A 13,719-nucleotide genomic window follows, 5' to 3' on the forward strand; every position below is an offset into this window, starting at 1 on the left:
AAAGAAAGAAAGAAAGAAAGAAAGAAAGAAAAGAAAGAAAGAAAGAAAGAGGAAGGAAGGAAGGAAGGGAGGGAGGGAGGGACGCAGAGTACATATCATAGGATTCCATTTATATAAAAGTTTATAAAGTGAAAATTAATTTCTAATGACAGAAAGCAGACCAGTGTTTATTCAGGCATAAGATGGTGGGAGGGAATGAGAGAAGAAATATTATAAAGGGTCACAAGGAAACTTTTGGGAGGTTATGGAAATGTTCATTATCTTGAATGTGATGATGAAATCAGATATATTCGTGCCTAAATTCATCAAGGTTTATTCCTTAAATATGTACAGTTTATGGTACACCAGGTCTGTTTCAATAAAGCTGATAAAAGTGTTATGTGAAGAAGTTTAAGCCATGATTTAGCATGTAATACATATTTGCTGTGGGTTCTTGTACAAAAATTTAGTGAGAAACGTCGTCTTGATGGTGAGTAGCATGATGGATTGAGTGAGAAGGTGAAATTCCATTGGAAGATCACAAGAGTTTCCAATAAATTATCCTCTGCTCACTATCCTGGGACTCAGAGAAAATATTCCACTGTTTTATGAATACTTAGGGTATTCACCTAAGTGGTCATGCATGACAAGTTATTTTAGGAGGGAACATCCAGATAAAAACCTGGCCCCATCTTCCAGAGAGAAGAACACCTACACTCTAGGGACAGCACACCCAGGCACAAAAAAAAAAAAAAACCCCGCAAAAAACTGTCCTCATTTCTAAGGTACTGTCTTGTTCTGGGCACAATTCTTCCATGATACTGTGAATCTTGGTGCATCAATGCTGGGCTATAGGACCAGCCATAGAGGTGAGACCCCCAACGGGCATTTCAATTCATCAAGGCTCTTTGGCCTCTGAGATGTGCCAGAGAGCAGTCTAAGCTATTCTAATTGGGTGTAAACAAGGCTACAGTGCATGCCTAGACCCTTGGTCATCCTGGGCATGGAATTAGGGGGTGGAGATCATAGCTGCCTGGCTTGGTGGTCATATCTGCTCTTTGTCTATGCTCAGGTGGAACACCATGCTTTGCTGTCGACATTGAAGGTGTTGTACACCGTGGGGTACTCTCTCTCCATCATCTCCCTCCTCCTGGCACTCACCCTCCTCTTGTTTCTTCGGTGAGTGGAACTTCTGCCTGCACATCTTCAGGTGTCCATCCTGGAATTTGCTCATTGGCTCCCTCTAGAAGGCAGAAGACTGGGCTGGCTGATGTCATGGCCCATCAGAGTTGAAAGGGATCTGAGAGAGTCTCCGGCCCATCACCTCTATTTTGCAGGTGGTGCAGGTGGAGGGGAAAGGGATATCAGAGGTCCAGTGAGAGGCACTGGGTCACTGGAGATCACAGAGTGCAGCTGGAACTGGAATCTGGGAGTCTTTAACTCTGCTTTAGCCTCCTTGGGATCGGATAACCTCCTGTCTACCCCACCCTACCAGAGGCATGATTTTTACAGAAGAGATTAAGAAACTTCCCCAAAGCAAATTAGCATGTGGTAGAGCTGGGCCCCTAGACTCCAATTAGCTATCAATCATTTGAGTGCTTCCTTGGTGCCGGGCACATTTCTAAGCACATTACATGCATTAAGTCATTTAAATTTCTTGCTAATCAGAATTAAGGCTAATTCTAATCCTAGGAGATTAGCATTATTATTAGCCCCATTTTATAAGTGTGTTGACTGAAATATGGAGAGATCAAGTAACTTGCCCAATGTCATGCAGCTGGTGAGTGATGGGAGCAGGTTCACAACCAGGCAGTTCAGAGACTGAGCATTTTCATTCCCTTATATTATTTCTCAGAATCCAAAGCCTGAGTGCATTTTACTAAATCATGTTTTTAGAAATCACCCAAGTGAGATATTTATGAACCCCCCAGGGAGCCTTCCAAGGCTGCCTCTCGGCCTTCATTCAGCAAAATAACTGAGTATAATGTGGCAGAATGAGCATTCAGTAAAGATGCAGGAGACCTAGATGGGCACTCTGGAGACCTGGATGCTAGCTCCATAACAGCTCCTCCCCTTGTATCCTCTAACTCCACGTCTGACCCCTCAATCCCAGGATATTCTACGGCTCCCGGAGCAGAGTCATGACCATATGCCCCATCCAGAGAGCAATCCTTGAGCAGTGGGAGAATTCCATAGCCTGTACCCTCTGCTATCCATGACCTCCTCCACTCACCTTCCTAAAGTCCCAAGAAGCAAGCTCAGAGAAAGTAGCTGCCCAGCCCTGGAGAAAGTTACTTTAGCTAAGCCTAGGGGTTGACCAGATGTCCATTTTGCCTCATGTGCTAGAAAGTAAGATCTAGTCATTGCCTTTGAGTGGCGCCCAATCTAATTAGGGAGAAAGGTGCATGCATAATAAAACACAAGACCTGACTCAAGTACTGTTTAGAAATTTAAAAAGTAATAATAGCTCTCAAACCAGGCAGATTTGTGCTGCACGGGGGGGCACAGCAGGGCTGTGAGGGCACAGTGATGGAAAAGGGTCCTTTTGACTAGAGAGACTGAGGACACACAGTTTTACACCAGCCAGTACCAAAAGAAGAAGAGCCTACAGGAGGCTTCAGGTAGGAGGTAATGAGAGCTGACATTTTCTGGATACTTATGATGTGTAGGTGCTGTGTGAGTACTTTGCACCCATTAACGGACTGGTGCTCCTGCACTCCTTGAGGTAAGCACTCTTGTCCTTATAGGTAGTAGAGCCTTGGAGAGTGGTGCTTTGGCCTCAGAATTTTTGGGTCTGAATCTCAGCCCCACCCCTTACTTCTCTAGGACTTTGGACAGCTGATTTAACCCTTCTGCCTCAATTTCTCAATTTTTACTCAATGTGTAAATGTTATCCCCATTTTCCAGATGAGGGAAATGAGGCACAGAGAAAATCACATAACCCAGCCATACCACTCTGGAGTCTACGTTATCAACGTCTGCCCTCTAGTGATAGGTGTGCAGGTGTTTTGGGCACACACCTGTTGGTCTGAACCATTCTTTCCTGAGGGAAGACACCTGCTTTTCTCCCTGCACAGAAAACTCCACTGCACACGCAACTACATCCACATGAACTTGTTTGCTTCTTTCATCCTGAGAGCCCTGGCTGTGCTGGTGAAGGATGCCATCCACTCCAACTCTTACTCCAGGAGACCCAACAATGACAAAGGGTGGATATCCTACATGTCGGAAGTACGTTCCTCCCTACCATAGCCTCCCACCTGGCGGATCAGTCCTGGGAATCGTTGGGCGGGAAGGTGGAGCTGGGAAGGGGAAGAGGGAGATAAAGGGGTGTCAAAGGCCTTCTGGTCAGAGAAGCATCATCTGACTTAAAAACAAACCCCAAAAACCAACCAAACAAACAAAAAAACCAAACCTTCCGAGAGTGGGGCAGGTAAAGGAAATTGTCACGGAAGAGTCCACCGCAGGGTGCTGTGTGTCCTTGGGTGGGAAATTTCTTCATCCGTGAACAAAACAACTGAACCAGACCAACCTTTATTACCATTATTATTATTATTTATTATTATTATTATTACTATTTTTTAAAGCAGCAAAGCTTTTCCATATTGAAATCTGCTCCTGTTGTGATGCTTTTCCTTTATCTTGTTAATAATGATTGTAGTAACCTGTTAAATTAACCCCGAATTCCTGGAAGAAGCCCAACTCGGTTCTGATACATTACTCTTTTTCCTACATTGCTGGATTCATTAGCTGATGCTGTGTTTTGTTTAGCATTCCCTCATCCGCACCTGTGAGGAAGTTTCTTTCCTTGTGATAAAGAAGATAAAGTTTATGCTGACCTCTTAAAACAAATCAGACTTGTTACCTCTTTTTCTATTCTCTGGAAGAATTTATTTAAGATGGGTATTTTTCTTTCTTAAACATTTGATAGATCACTCCAGTGAAGCCATTTGGGCTCAGAGTTTTCCTTATTGGAAGGCTTCTAATTATGGACTAGTTTCGACTCACATTCAGATTCTCTATTTCTTCTTGTATCAGCTTTAGGAGCTTGAGTTTTTCTAGGAACTTGTGTGCTTCATCTAACTTTTCAAATTTCTTGCCATAATACTGTTCATAGTTTCTTAAGATCTTTTTGAGGTCTGTTGCTGTTATGGAGGTAGTGCTTTTTGCATCCCTGATATTGATTATTTATACTTCCACTCTTTTCTCCCCTTTTGCTAATCCTTGCCAGATGGTTTTTGGCTTTACTAGACTTTCCACAGAACAAAAATTTAATATTGTTGATTCTCTTTATTTTATGTTGTCTCTTTCATCAATTTCTGCTTTTATCTTTATGCTTTCCTGCCATGTCCTTTCTTTAGGTTAAGTTTGCTCTCTTCTTCAGACATGATACTTAAGATAATTCATTTTCAGCCTTTTTCTCTTTTTAATTAAATTATTTAAGGTTATCGGTTTTACTCTCGATGTGGTATTAGCTGCATACCACACATTTTGATATCCAGTATTTTCTTTTCATTTGGTTCAGAAATAAGTTCTAATTTTTATCATTATTTCTTTTTTTGATTCATGGGTTATTTAGAAATTTATTTCCTCCTTTCCAATCATATGAATTTTTTTTAGTTACTGGTTTCTAGCTAAGTTGAACTAAGATCAAAGAGCATACCTTTCAGTGTTTCTTTTAGGGACATTGCTGCTGATGAGTTCTCTCTGTGTTTGTTTGTCTACAAATGTCTAGAATGTCAAGGAAGAGGCTGGGCTTTGAAACCTACAGGAAGCCCTCCCTCCCATTTTGGTACTGTTGCCAGCCTCTCTGAGATGGTCAGCAGATTCCCGGGGTGAGGCAAGGTAGAGGGATGGCTGTGCATGGAGAGGCCCTTCTCCACCCTCTCGGGTCCACATGAGAATGCCCGGCCTCACTCTCAGATGCTCTGTCCTCTGCAGGTATCTGCCTCCTGCCGCTCGGCCCAGGTCCTGCTGCACTACTTCGTGGGTGCCAATCACTCATGGCTGCTGGTTGAAGGCCTTTACCTCCACACGCTGCTGGAGCCCACAGTGCTCTCTGAGAGGCGGCTGTGGCCCAGATACATGCTGGTGGGTTGGGGTGAGTGACCTGAACCCCCAGCCTCTTCTTTTAGGGGCCCATCAGAACATAGGAACTTGATAGAACCTTTGGCTTCCCAATTGGAGGGAGGCTCTGGGACAGAGAACCCACCAGTGACAAGATACTGAAGAGAGGGGTGTGTGCGCGCACATGCAGTTACACACAAACACCGGAGACCCAATGCATATGTTCAAAAATTGACAAGGTTTTTGATAGAATCAGATGCCCTTACTCCTACCCTGTCCCCAGCTCTAGTGATCTGCTCAGGTTGCCATAACAAAATGCCATCGGCTGCATGACTTAACCAACAGATATTTACTTCTTGCAGTTATGGAGGCTTGGAAGTTTGAGATCAGAGTTCTGGTGAGGGGGTCTTCCTGGCTTGCAGTTAGCTGCCTTCTGACTATGGCCTCACATGGTGGAGAGAGAGAGAGAGAAGGCTCTCTGGTCTCTTCCTGGATGGGCACTAATCCCATCAAGATGACCACCACCCTCCTTTCCAAACCTAGTTACCTCCAAAGATCCCACCCCCAATTATCATTACATTGGGGGTTAGGGCTTCAACATGGGGTGGGGTCTGGACACAAACATTCAGTCCATAACGCCAACTGAGTCTTCAAGTCGGAGTCTGGAACCCCAGTTGCCACAGACTCTTGGAGAATGTGAGGCTGCAGGATTCAGAAGAAATATGGTTGGCCTACAATTTGGGAGATTCGGGTTAATGTCTTGGATTTACTCTGAGCTGCTTTGCAACATGTGGCAAGTGTTTTCTCCTCTCTGCTTTCCTGGTTTGTCTGACAGTAAAACAACAGATGGGCTCTGTGCCACCCTACGTCTCTCCAGCTTTCAGCCTGCAATTCGGTGATATTTGGGCTTTTATAAGTTTTTACCAAGATGCTTTTGGCCCATCAGGCTGGGGTGGGAGGCAGGCAGGTTTGGCCAACCAGCTCCTGACTGCATTTCCCTGTTTTTCACCGCCAGCCTTCCCGCTGCTGTTTGTTGTACCGTGGAGTATCGCCCGTGCACAGCTGGAGAACACGGGGTAGGAAATTCACCTGCTCTCACACTTCCATGAGCCAGAAATTCCCAGATAGGCCCCAATACAAGGATTTATACCATTTTCCCAAAGAGAATATCCGTTCCCTTCCATTTTGGCCATCTAGAATACACTTAGAAATGCAGATAAAACGATCACAGATCTTTCTTGTAGTAATTAGTTTGTTAGCTTAGTTACACATGCAAATTGGCACAAAATTAGCTCAAATTAACACAAAAAGTCACTGCATAGGTTAGCAGTGACCCTCGATATGGGTACAAAATGGGTTATTGTTTCACTGTTCACAGTGGGGTGGAGGCGGGGAGACTTGAGTGCGAGCATCCTCCTTCCAGAGGCCAAGAGGCTGTCCATTCAACCTTGTCTCTCTTTTAAGTCTTCTCCTGCCCCTTTGCCGTAGGTGCTGGGGAACCAACAGGAATAAGAAAATCTGGTGGATCATCCGAGGGCCCATGCTGCTTTATGTAATGGTAAGGACGATCTCGTTCCTCTTTTTTCCTCTCTGAGCTTGGCAGCTGTGGGGGACCCCACTCCCCTTCCCCTGCCACCTTACCAAAATTCTCTGTCTCGGAATGAGCCTGGACCCGTTCCCTTGAGAAGGAGTCGTTGCGTTGTGAGTAGGATGTGTTGAATGAGAAGGAACAAGTTAGAGGCTTCTCCTTGTTCCGGTTCAGGACTCAAATGCAGGGTTGAACTACATGCCTCCTTCTCTCTGGGTCCTCAGACTATGTCTAGAAACCTGTAACCAGCTCAGTGACCCTGTACTGGTGGCCCCTGGGGACGCGGGCACCTTCAGTAGCCGACGAGCTTAGGGATGGCAAAGTTACTGGCTTGGATTTTGACACCATTAGCAGGAGGGAGGGGGGTGAAAGGAAGCCTCTTTAGAAGAGAAAAGCATAGTCAATATTACCCAAAGCAGGGATGGGGATTAGTCAAGAGATGCTGCTCCTCTGAGACCCTGAGGAGGAAGGGCCCTTATTCCCAGTGGCCCCAGAATTTTACAGCTGGGGAGGGACCGCAGGGCCCAGAGTCATAAAACTCTTTGGGATGATACTGTGTGAGACACAATCTGCCAAAGAGCCTCAGAACTGGGAGGGAAAAGCATCTATAGACGTTGAGGGGGAGTGTGGAGGTGCTCTTGAGGAGTCCGAGGCCAGTGTCATGTCTAGGCTTAGCGGTGGCACGCGTGTGCTGGCTGCATCCCCTCCGGTCACTCCACACACAGTGAATCTGGCCACGCACACCGCAAGCGAGAGCCGTGTCGTGAGCTCTGCCTTGCCCCTCCCCCATGTCACTTCTCCACGTTCCTGCCCTCTCCAGCCACACTGCCCACTGTGACCCCAGCACCCCGTCCTGGCAGACACCCCCACCACCGCCCGTGACCTGTATTGAACGCCTCCTCTATGCCAGCACCATCTAAGCGCCTGGGGTATATTAACTCATTGATGGGTAGGTGCCATGATTATGTTTCTTTGACTCACGAGGACACCGAGAAGATAGGAAGAGACTTGCCTCAAGTCCCAGTAAGTGGGGGCGCTGGATCTCAGCCCAAAGGGTCTGACTGGGGACCCCAGCACTTGTAACCACAGCGCAGTGCTACTGCCCCCCCCCAAAGCTTTATTGCCTCCTACCCACGTGCCTGATGCAGGCCTGTCACACATTAGTACCTCGCCGTGGACCCTCCTGAGCTTGGCACCTCTGTCATCTTATAGATGGTCACACCCTCCTTCGTGTCCCTCCCAGACCCCGGACAGACTTCCTCTATGGTCCCAGCAATGCCTCATTGCACGTATCTGTCCAAAACCTGTCCGCGGCCACAGTAAGCCCCATGTTCCATTCATCCTGGCAGCCAGCCCGAGCAGATGGCAACCCTGCATGAACTTATTCGATGAACACCTGTGACCCACATCCCCCGGCACTGGAAGGTTCCCGCTAACCAGGCAGAAGAAGGCAAGATGGAGACCAGCAGGCCCTCCCTGGGATGGAGCTCAGGCTCGGTGTTGCTGAAACCCTAGTGTTTGCTCTTTTCTAAAGGCCACATCAATGGTTCTTGGTCTTGGCTGCTCTTAGAAGGACGCGGGTATCTTTACAAATTCTTTTTTTGCTTGGGTCGCACACCCAGAGATCTGTGTTTTCATTGACCTCAGGTGTGACCTAAGGATTCCAATGTGCAGCCAGGGCTGGAGAGCATCCTCACTGCTCAAAGAGTGATCACCTGAGCGCTTGTTGTAAATTCAGGTTCTCAGGCCCCACCCCAGACCTGGTGAATCAGAATTTGCATTGCAACAAGATCTCCAGATTTGGGGCGCACATGGGAGTCTGTGGGGTTCTCTCCCCTCACACCGGTGGTTCTCAAAGCTGGCTGGGCATTAGAAATGTGGTGGCTCATACCCCAGAGGATTACAGCAGAAATTCTGGAGGTGGGGCCCGGACAGTTGCAGTTTTAAAAGCTCCCAAGTGATTCGACCAGGGCTGGTGCCACTGCTCTGGGCCTTGCTGCTTGGTTGGGCATGGCCGGCTGACCTGTGCGCTGGTTTCTCCTGCTGCTTCTGAGTTACTGTAGCCACATTCTCTCTCACCAGGACAAGACAAGGTGCTCTATCTTCTCATCTTGGATAAAACGACCTTTACATGCCCTTGCTTCTACCACGCCAGCTGTTGCCAGCGACGCAGAAATGGCCAGAGTCACCTTAGCTCACAGTGGCTCCTCTCTTTCCCATCCACACCTTCTGCTCCTCCCGCTCACCTCACCCCACGGTCTCTGTTGTTCTTCAGCCTCTTGGGACTTCTGGTGCACACCTGTCTGGTCTCCCTCCTTCACTCTTGCCTCTGGCAATCCATCCTCTGCATTGTGGTCAGAGTGGTCTTTCTTGAGCAGAACTTGATGATGTCTCTCTTCTATGGGTGACTTTTTCATGGCACACTATTGCCCTCAGGCATGCTTCCAAAGTCCTCAGTATGGTGAGTGTTGTCATTCCCTGACTACCCATCCAACCGCAAGCACCCCATGCTCAATTTATATGGGGAAACTCACCTTTCCCCACATCCATCCTGGTGTTTCACTCCTCCTATGCCTTTTGCACACACTGCCCTTCCCCCTGCAGTGCCCATCTGATCGCTCCACATCTGGTGAACTCTCTTCTTCCTTGGAGACTGAGCTCTTTCCTAATCTACCTCTCAAATTCAGGGACATCAATAGGCATGCTTGGAAGGGACACTTCCATAGTCATCCTCAGGTCTACAAAGGCCTTCTAGAGACCGTTGCTGGCTATGGTTGTTTGTGTACAGGGGCTTGGACAAAAGGACTGGGTTGGAAGAGAAATGAGAAAAGTTCCTTTTGGTCACAAGGAAGGACATCAGAATCTAAACTGGTAAAACATTGACACGGAAAACAGAGAAAGGCTTTGGATTATTCATCGCTATCAATTTCCAAGAGGAGAAGCTCTGTCCTGAGAAATGGGTTGCTGAACCTGATGTCTTCCTGCCACCCACCCCACCCCCGGCCCCACACCAGCTCTAGGATCCTATTCTGTACACTCCGAGGATAGTGGGATTCACGTACCCTACACAGAGCATGGGCTTCGTGGCTGACTTATGGCGTGCCCTTGAGCCAAGTGAGTTGACCTCTTTGGGCTTCTGTTTCTTCTGTAAAATCGGGGTTGGGCTAGACCAGTGGTTCTCAACTGAGGGGGATTCTGCCCCCTGGGGACATTTGGCCCCCTGGAGACATTTTTAATCCTCACAGCTGGGGTGGGAGTCCTATTGGTAGCTAATGCATAGAGGCTAGGGATGCCGTTCCACATCCTACAGTGCACAAAACAGCCCCACAACGAAGAATTGTCCCACCCCAAATGTCAATCATACTGAGGTTGAGGGACCCTGGACTAGACAGTGGTTGCACAGAACAGCTCAGGAGGTTAAGGGAAAAAACAAAACAGCCTGGACTCCACCCTACATTGATGGAAACAGAACTGTCATGGTGGGCTTCCTTAGCACTGGAATCACATGCATTTACTCTCTTGCACCTTCATTTAATATTTATGGAGCACTTGCTGTGTGCGTGGCTTGGTGCTAATTTCTTTCAGGGGGAAAAAAAGATGAATGCCCCATAGTTTCTGCAGTTCAAAGCCTAATAATTATGATTTTGAGGCTCATCAGACCATGACTGAGACAACAATTGCCTCCACGTTTGGTTAAAAGACCACATGTTACAGTTTTCCACTGACCTGAGTAGATATAACCCCAGGCCCAAAATAAGATTCCTGGAACCACAAACAGCAGGAGCCTGGGTCCCTGAATGTCTGCATGGAGCAGAGCTCCCCCTCGCTGTGATAGAGTATTTCATAAGCAAAAAACAAAACCTTTATTGTGTTAGGGGCAAAAAAAGAATTTCCTGACCTCACCCCACGTATTTTCCAGCTTCTAAAAATATCATAATAATCAAGATGTTGCTCATAGCATTTGGCATTTCTGGGCACGTCTTTCATCTTGTCCAAATTTGAGGCTGGTTCCTATTTTCTGGAGTGTGGAGCAGAGGTTTCTGGGACGAGCCAATTGTGCATGGTGAGCTATGGGACTAAGGAGAACCTCCCATCCCCAGACTCAGGCTCCCCAGTGAGCATCCTCATTACCATAGCTGGGCTTCTCCCACCACCCCCAGACTGGGTCTGCATCTGTGGATCTGTGTCCGGGCTGATGTGAATGAACGTCATGCTGGGTTTCCAGACATCCCAGCTGACTTTATCTGCTGCCCTCTTGATTCTCTATGTTTCAGAAATAACCATACTGTGACAATGCATAGAGTCTAGATGCTCTGTGAGTCTTTCATGAGACATAGAAATTGGAGAATTCCCGTCTTCTTCAGGATATAAGACTCCACTACTTAAATTAACCTGTTACCCTTGAGTGTACATTTAGAATAGAACCATCCTGGAATAACATAATATTCTTATCTCTTAGTCCCCTCTGCTCCCAGTAGAAAATCCGTAAAGGTTTGATTAGTCCAAACCTTCATGGACAGCCTTACAAAATACATACACTGCAAGATTGTTCTATCCACACCATGATTCCTGCAGTTAACCGATTAACCAAACCAAATTGAACATACAGTTGAACAGCTTTTTTGAGCCAGTGAATTGAATGAACCGTCTGTTGACTTGATGGTTTCATTCGTTCCTATTGAATCTTCTCTGATAACCTCAGGACTTGGGAAAGTTGAGAAATCAGTAAAATTAGTCTTCACTGGTCTTGTCCCTTTTTAGGTCTTCTGTCTCTCCAGGAGCCCAGAGGCTTTCTGTGTCCCCAAAACATCTCCTCATTTCCACATTTCCCTCCTCTAAGAGTTACAGTGGGAATCTCTCCATACCCTGTACTTTCCCAGCCCATTAAAACTTAGCTTTGTCGCATCCCATCTTCTGCTTCCCATGGTGAAAGTAGGTCAGATCATAAGTAGTGATCGAATTATTCATTGTAAAAATGAGCAAATGAATGAATAATAGACAGAGAAAGGGCACCCCTCTCCTCTCCTAGGTGTTCCTTACCTACTATGTGATGTGTGCACTTCAGCAGGGTTCTGGGGATGAAGTATTTTAACCCAAAGGAGCAACTCTAACAGTAGGCATTTTAATCCACACAACAGGCCAGATGAGGAGAGGATGGAGGTTGATGGAGAAGTTTAGGGATAGATGAAGCCACCTTCTGAGCCCCCTGCCATATTAGCAATCACCTCTGCCAGCCTGTAGACCCAGATCTAAGCACAAGAGCTGGGGTGCCACAGAAGTATCACCAAGAATGTTATATATGATAATGCTTTCTGCACTGTCTAGGACCTGAAAGGGAGCCCTACATGTTTGGGGTCCTAAGGACCCCCATTCTGATGACAGACTCTAAGAGGAGTTGGCTGGGTTCTTGAGAAATGTCCTTATTCAGCCCTTTTTTCCTGCTTGTGCACGAATGAAGAAGAGCACCATCCAATTATGCCTGCTGACTCTTGTCCTACGGGACACCTAGATGGACACAGGCTCATCCAGGCTGGTGTTTCATTCCGTGGCATTGAAGAAGTGCCTCCATATGGCCCATGGGTTCATGCTCATTTTCTCATGTTTGGTCCCTGGAAGACACAAAGAACAGCAAATCCACATGCTCCTCATCACAACTCTTCATTTCCTAGGATACAGTCCCAGTTGAAATTAATTTGCTGAAATATGTTCCTTTCCCCGATTAAGCTTACTTTGTGAGAAAAATGCCTGAGTTCAACAAATTACTAAAGCCAAGGACACGGCGTTTTCTCTTTGTGATGAAAAGCAGATATCCCATTAAAGAAATAAATTACTTGGTTGCATTTAGTTTGTATTTAAGTGTTCTGTTGCTAAATATTCTTTGGCTGGGAAGCTCCATCCCTGTTTGCTGGTGGATAGGATAAATAGTCTCTTACCCGAAACTGTAGACTGTTAGTTTTGAGCACTGATTCTCCTGGGGCCAATAAGGCAAGTCACGGGAGGTACACGTTGGATCCTGCAGCTTGTGTTTCAATATGTGGCTCAAGGGTTTTATTTCCAGGTGGGAAGCCTTAGTACTGTGCTGGCTCAATGTTTGTAGAGACTTTGCTCCATTAATTGTCACCCAATCACTGTCTCTACTGGCTCTTTCCTCATTGCATAGAGGCATTCTTAAGTCTTTTCCATTTTAAAAACAACCGTAATCCCAAACATCTTCCAGCCCTGCACATAAAAGAGGGGAGACATTATCCCCATTCTGCATTCCTTGTCAATTACTGCTCTATCATTCCACTTCCCTTCACAGCCAAGCCTCTTCAGTGTGGTCTACACTGGCTGTCTCCCTCTTCACGTCTAGCTCACAAAGCAAAGCATTGCAATCTGGCTTGTGCTCTCACCTGTGAACTGCAACTTTTCTCAGCTCCCTGTTGCTAAATGCAGTCTTAGTTTGCTTAAATTCCATGTAGCATTTACCTCCTTAAATTCTTATGGCCGTGAGCTCCCAGGACCCCACTTCCTTTGCTCCCACTGCCCTGGCTACTCTTTCTGAATCTCTTGCGCTGCCTCCACTTCCGCCAGCTTTCCCTTCATTACAAGGTGAGTCTCTTAACCCTTTTTCTTTCCCAGTCTACCTAGCCTTTCTGGACAATCTCACCTCCTCCAGTGCTGGCTCCATGCTCCAGCTGGGACCTCTCCGCTGAGATCTGGACATAAATATCTCACTGCTTTGGGACATCTCTTGCATCCAAAATAACTAGACTTCCCCCTCTTCCCCTGCACTGCTCTTCCTCTTCTATCCACTCTCAGTGAATGACACTACCGCACATTTGAGTTCTACTGAGAAACTTGGAGTCATCTTTGACGTCACGTCCAGCCACTATCAAAGGCGATTTGACTCAAACTCCTTAAAAGTTTCAAGTCCATCTTGTACTCCCCATCGCTGGTGCATCACACCTATGGCTTCACATCACCTCTCCATCATTCTTGCCTGGGAACCATGAACTGCTCCCACCCAGTCTCCCCTGCTCTGGTTTTACCTTCATCCGATCCATATGCGTCCCCCCCCCCCCCCCCCCCCCCCCCCCCCCCCC

General features: G+C 46.8%; 1 protein-coding gene across 2 annotated transcripts in view; it reads left to right on the top strand.

Moving 5' to 3' along the window:
• GLP2R (glucagon like peptide 2 receptor) overlaps window positions 1–13,719 on the top strand; it is a 55,806-nt gene that overhangs the window by 22,978 nt on the left and 19,109 nt on the right. For both annotated transcript variants that reach the window (XM_073881708.1, XM_025863907.2), the window contains exons 5-9: window positions 1,052–1,158; window positions 3,057–3,210; window positions 4,921–5,080; window positions 6,062–6,122; window positions 6,535–6,604. In XM_073881708.1, coding sequence (XP_073737809.1) covers window positions 1,052–1,158; window positions 3,057–3,210; window positions 4,921–5,080; window positions 6,062–6,122; window positions 6,535–6,604 — 552 coding nt within the window. The remainder of the gene's footprint in view (window positions 1–1,051; window positions 1,159–3,056; window positions 3,211–4,920; window positions 5,081–6,061; window positions 6,123–6,534; window positions 6,605–13,719) is intronic.

This window comes from Callorhinus ursinus, unplaced genomic scaffold (genome assembly GCF_003265705.2).
Source record: "Callorhinus ursinus isolate GAN/ISIS: 27379988/994484 unplaced genomic scaffold, GSC_fseal_2.0 scaffold43, whole genome shotgun sequence".
Taxonomy (NCBI): domain Eukaryota; kingdom Metazoa; phylum Chordata; class Mammalia; order Carnivora; family Otariidae; genus Callorhinus; species Callorhinus ursinus.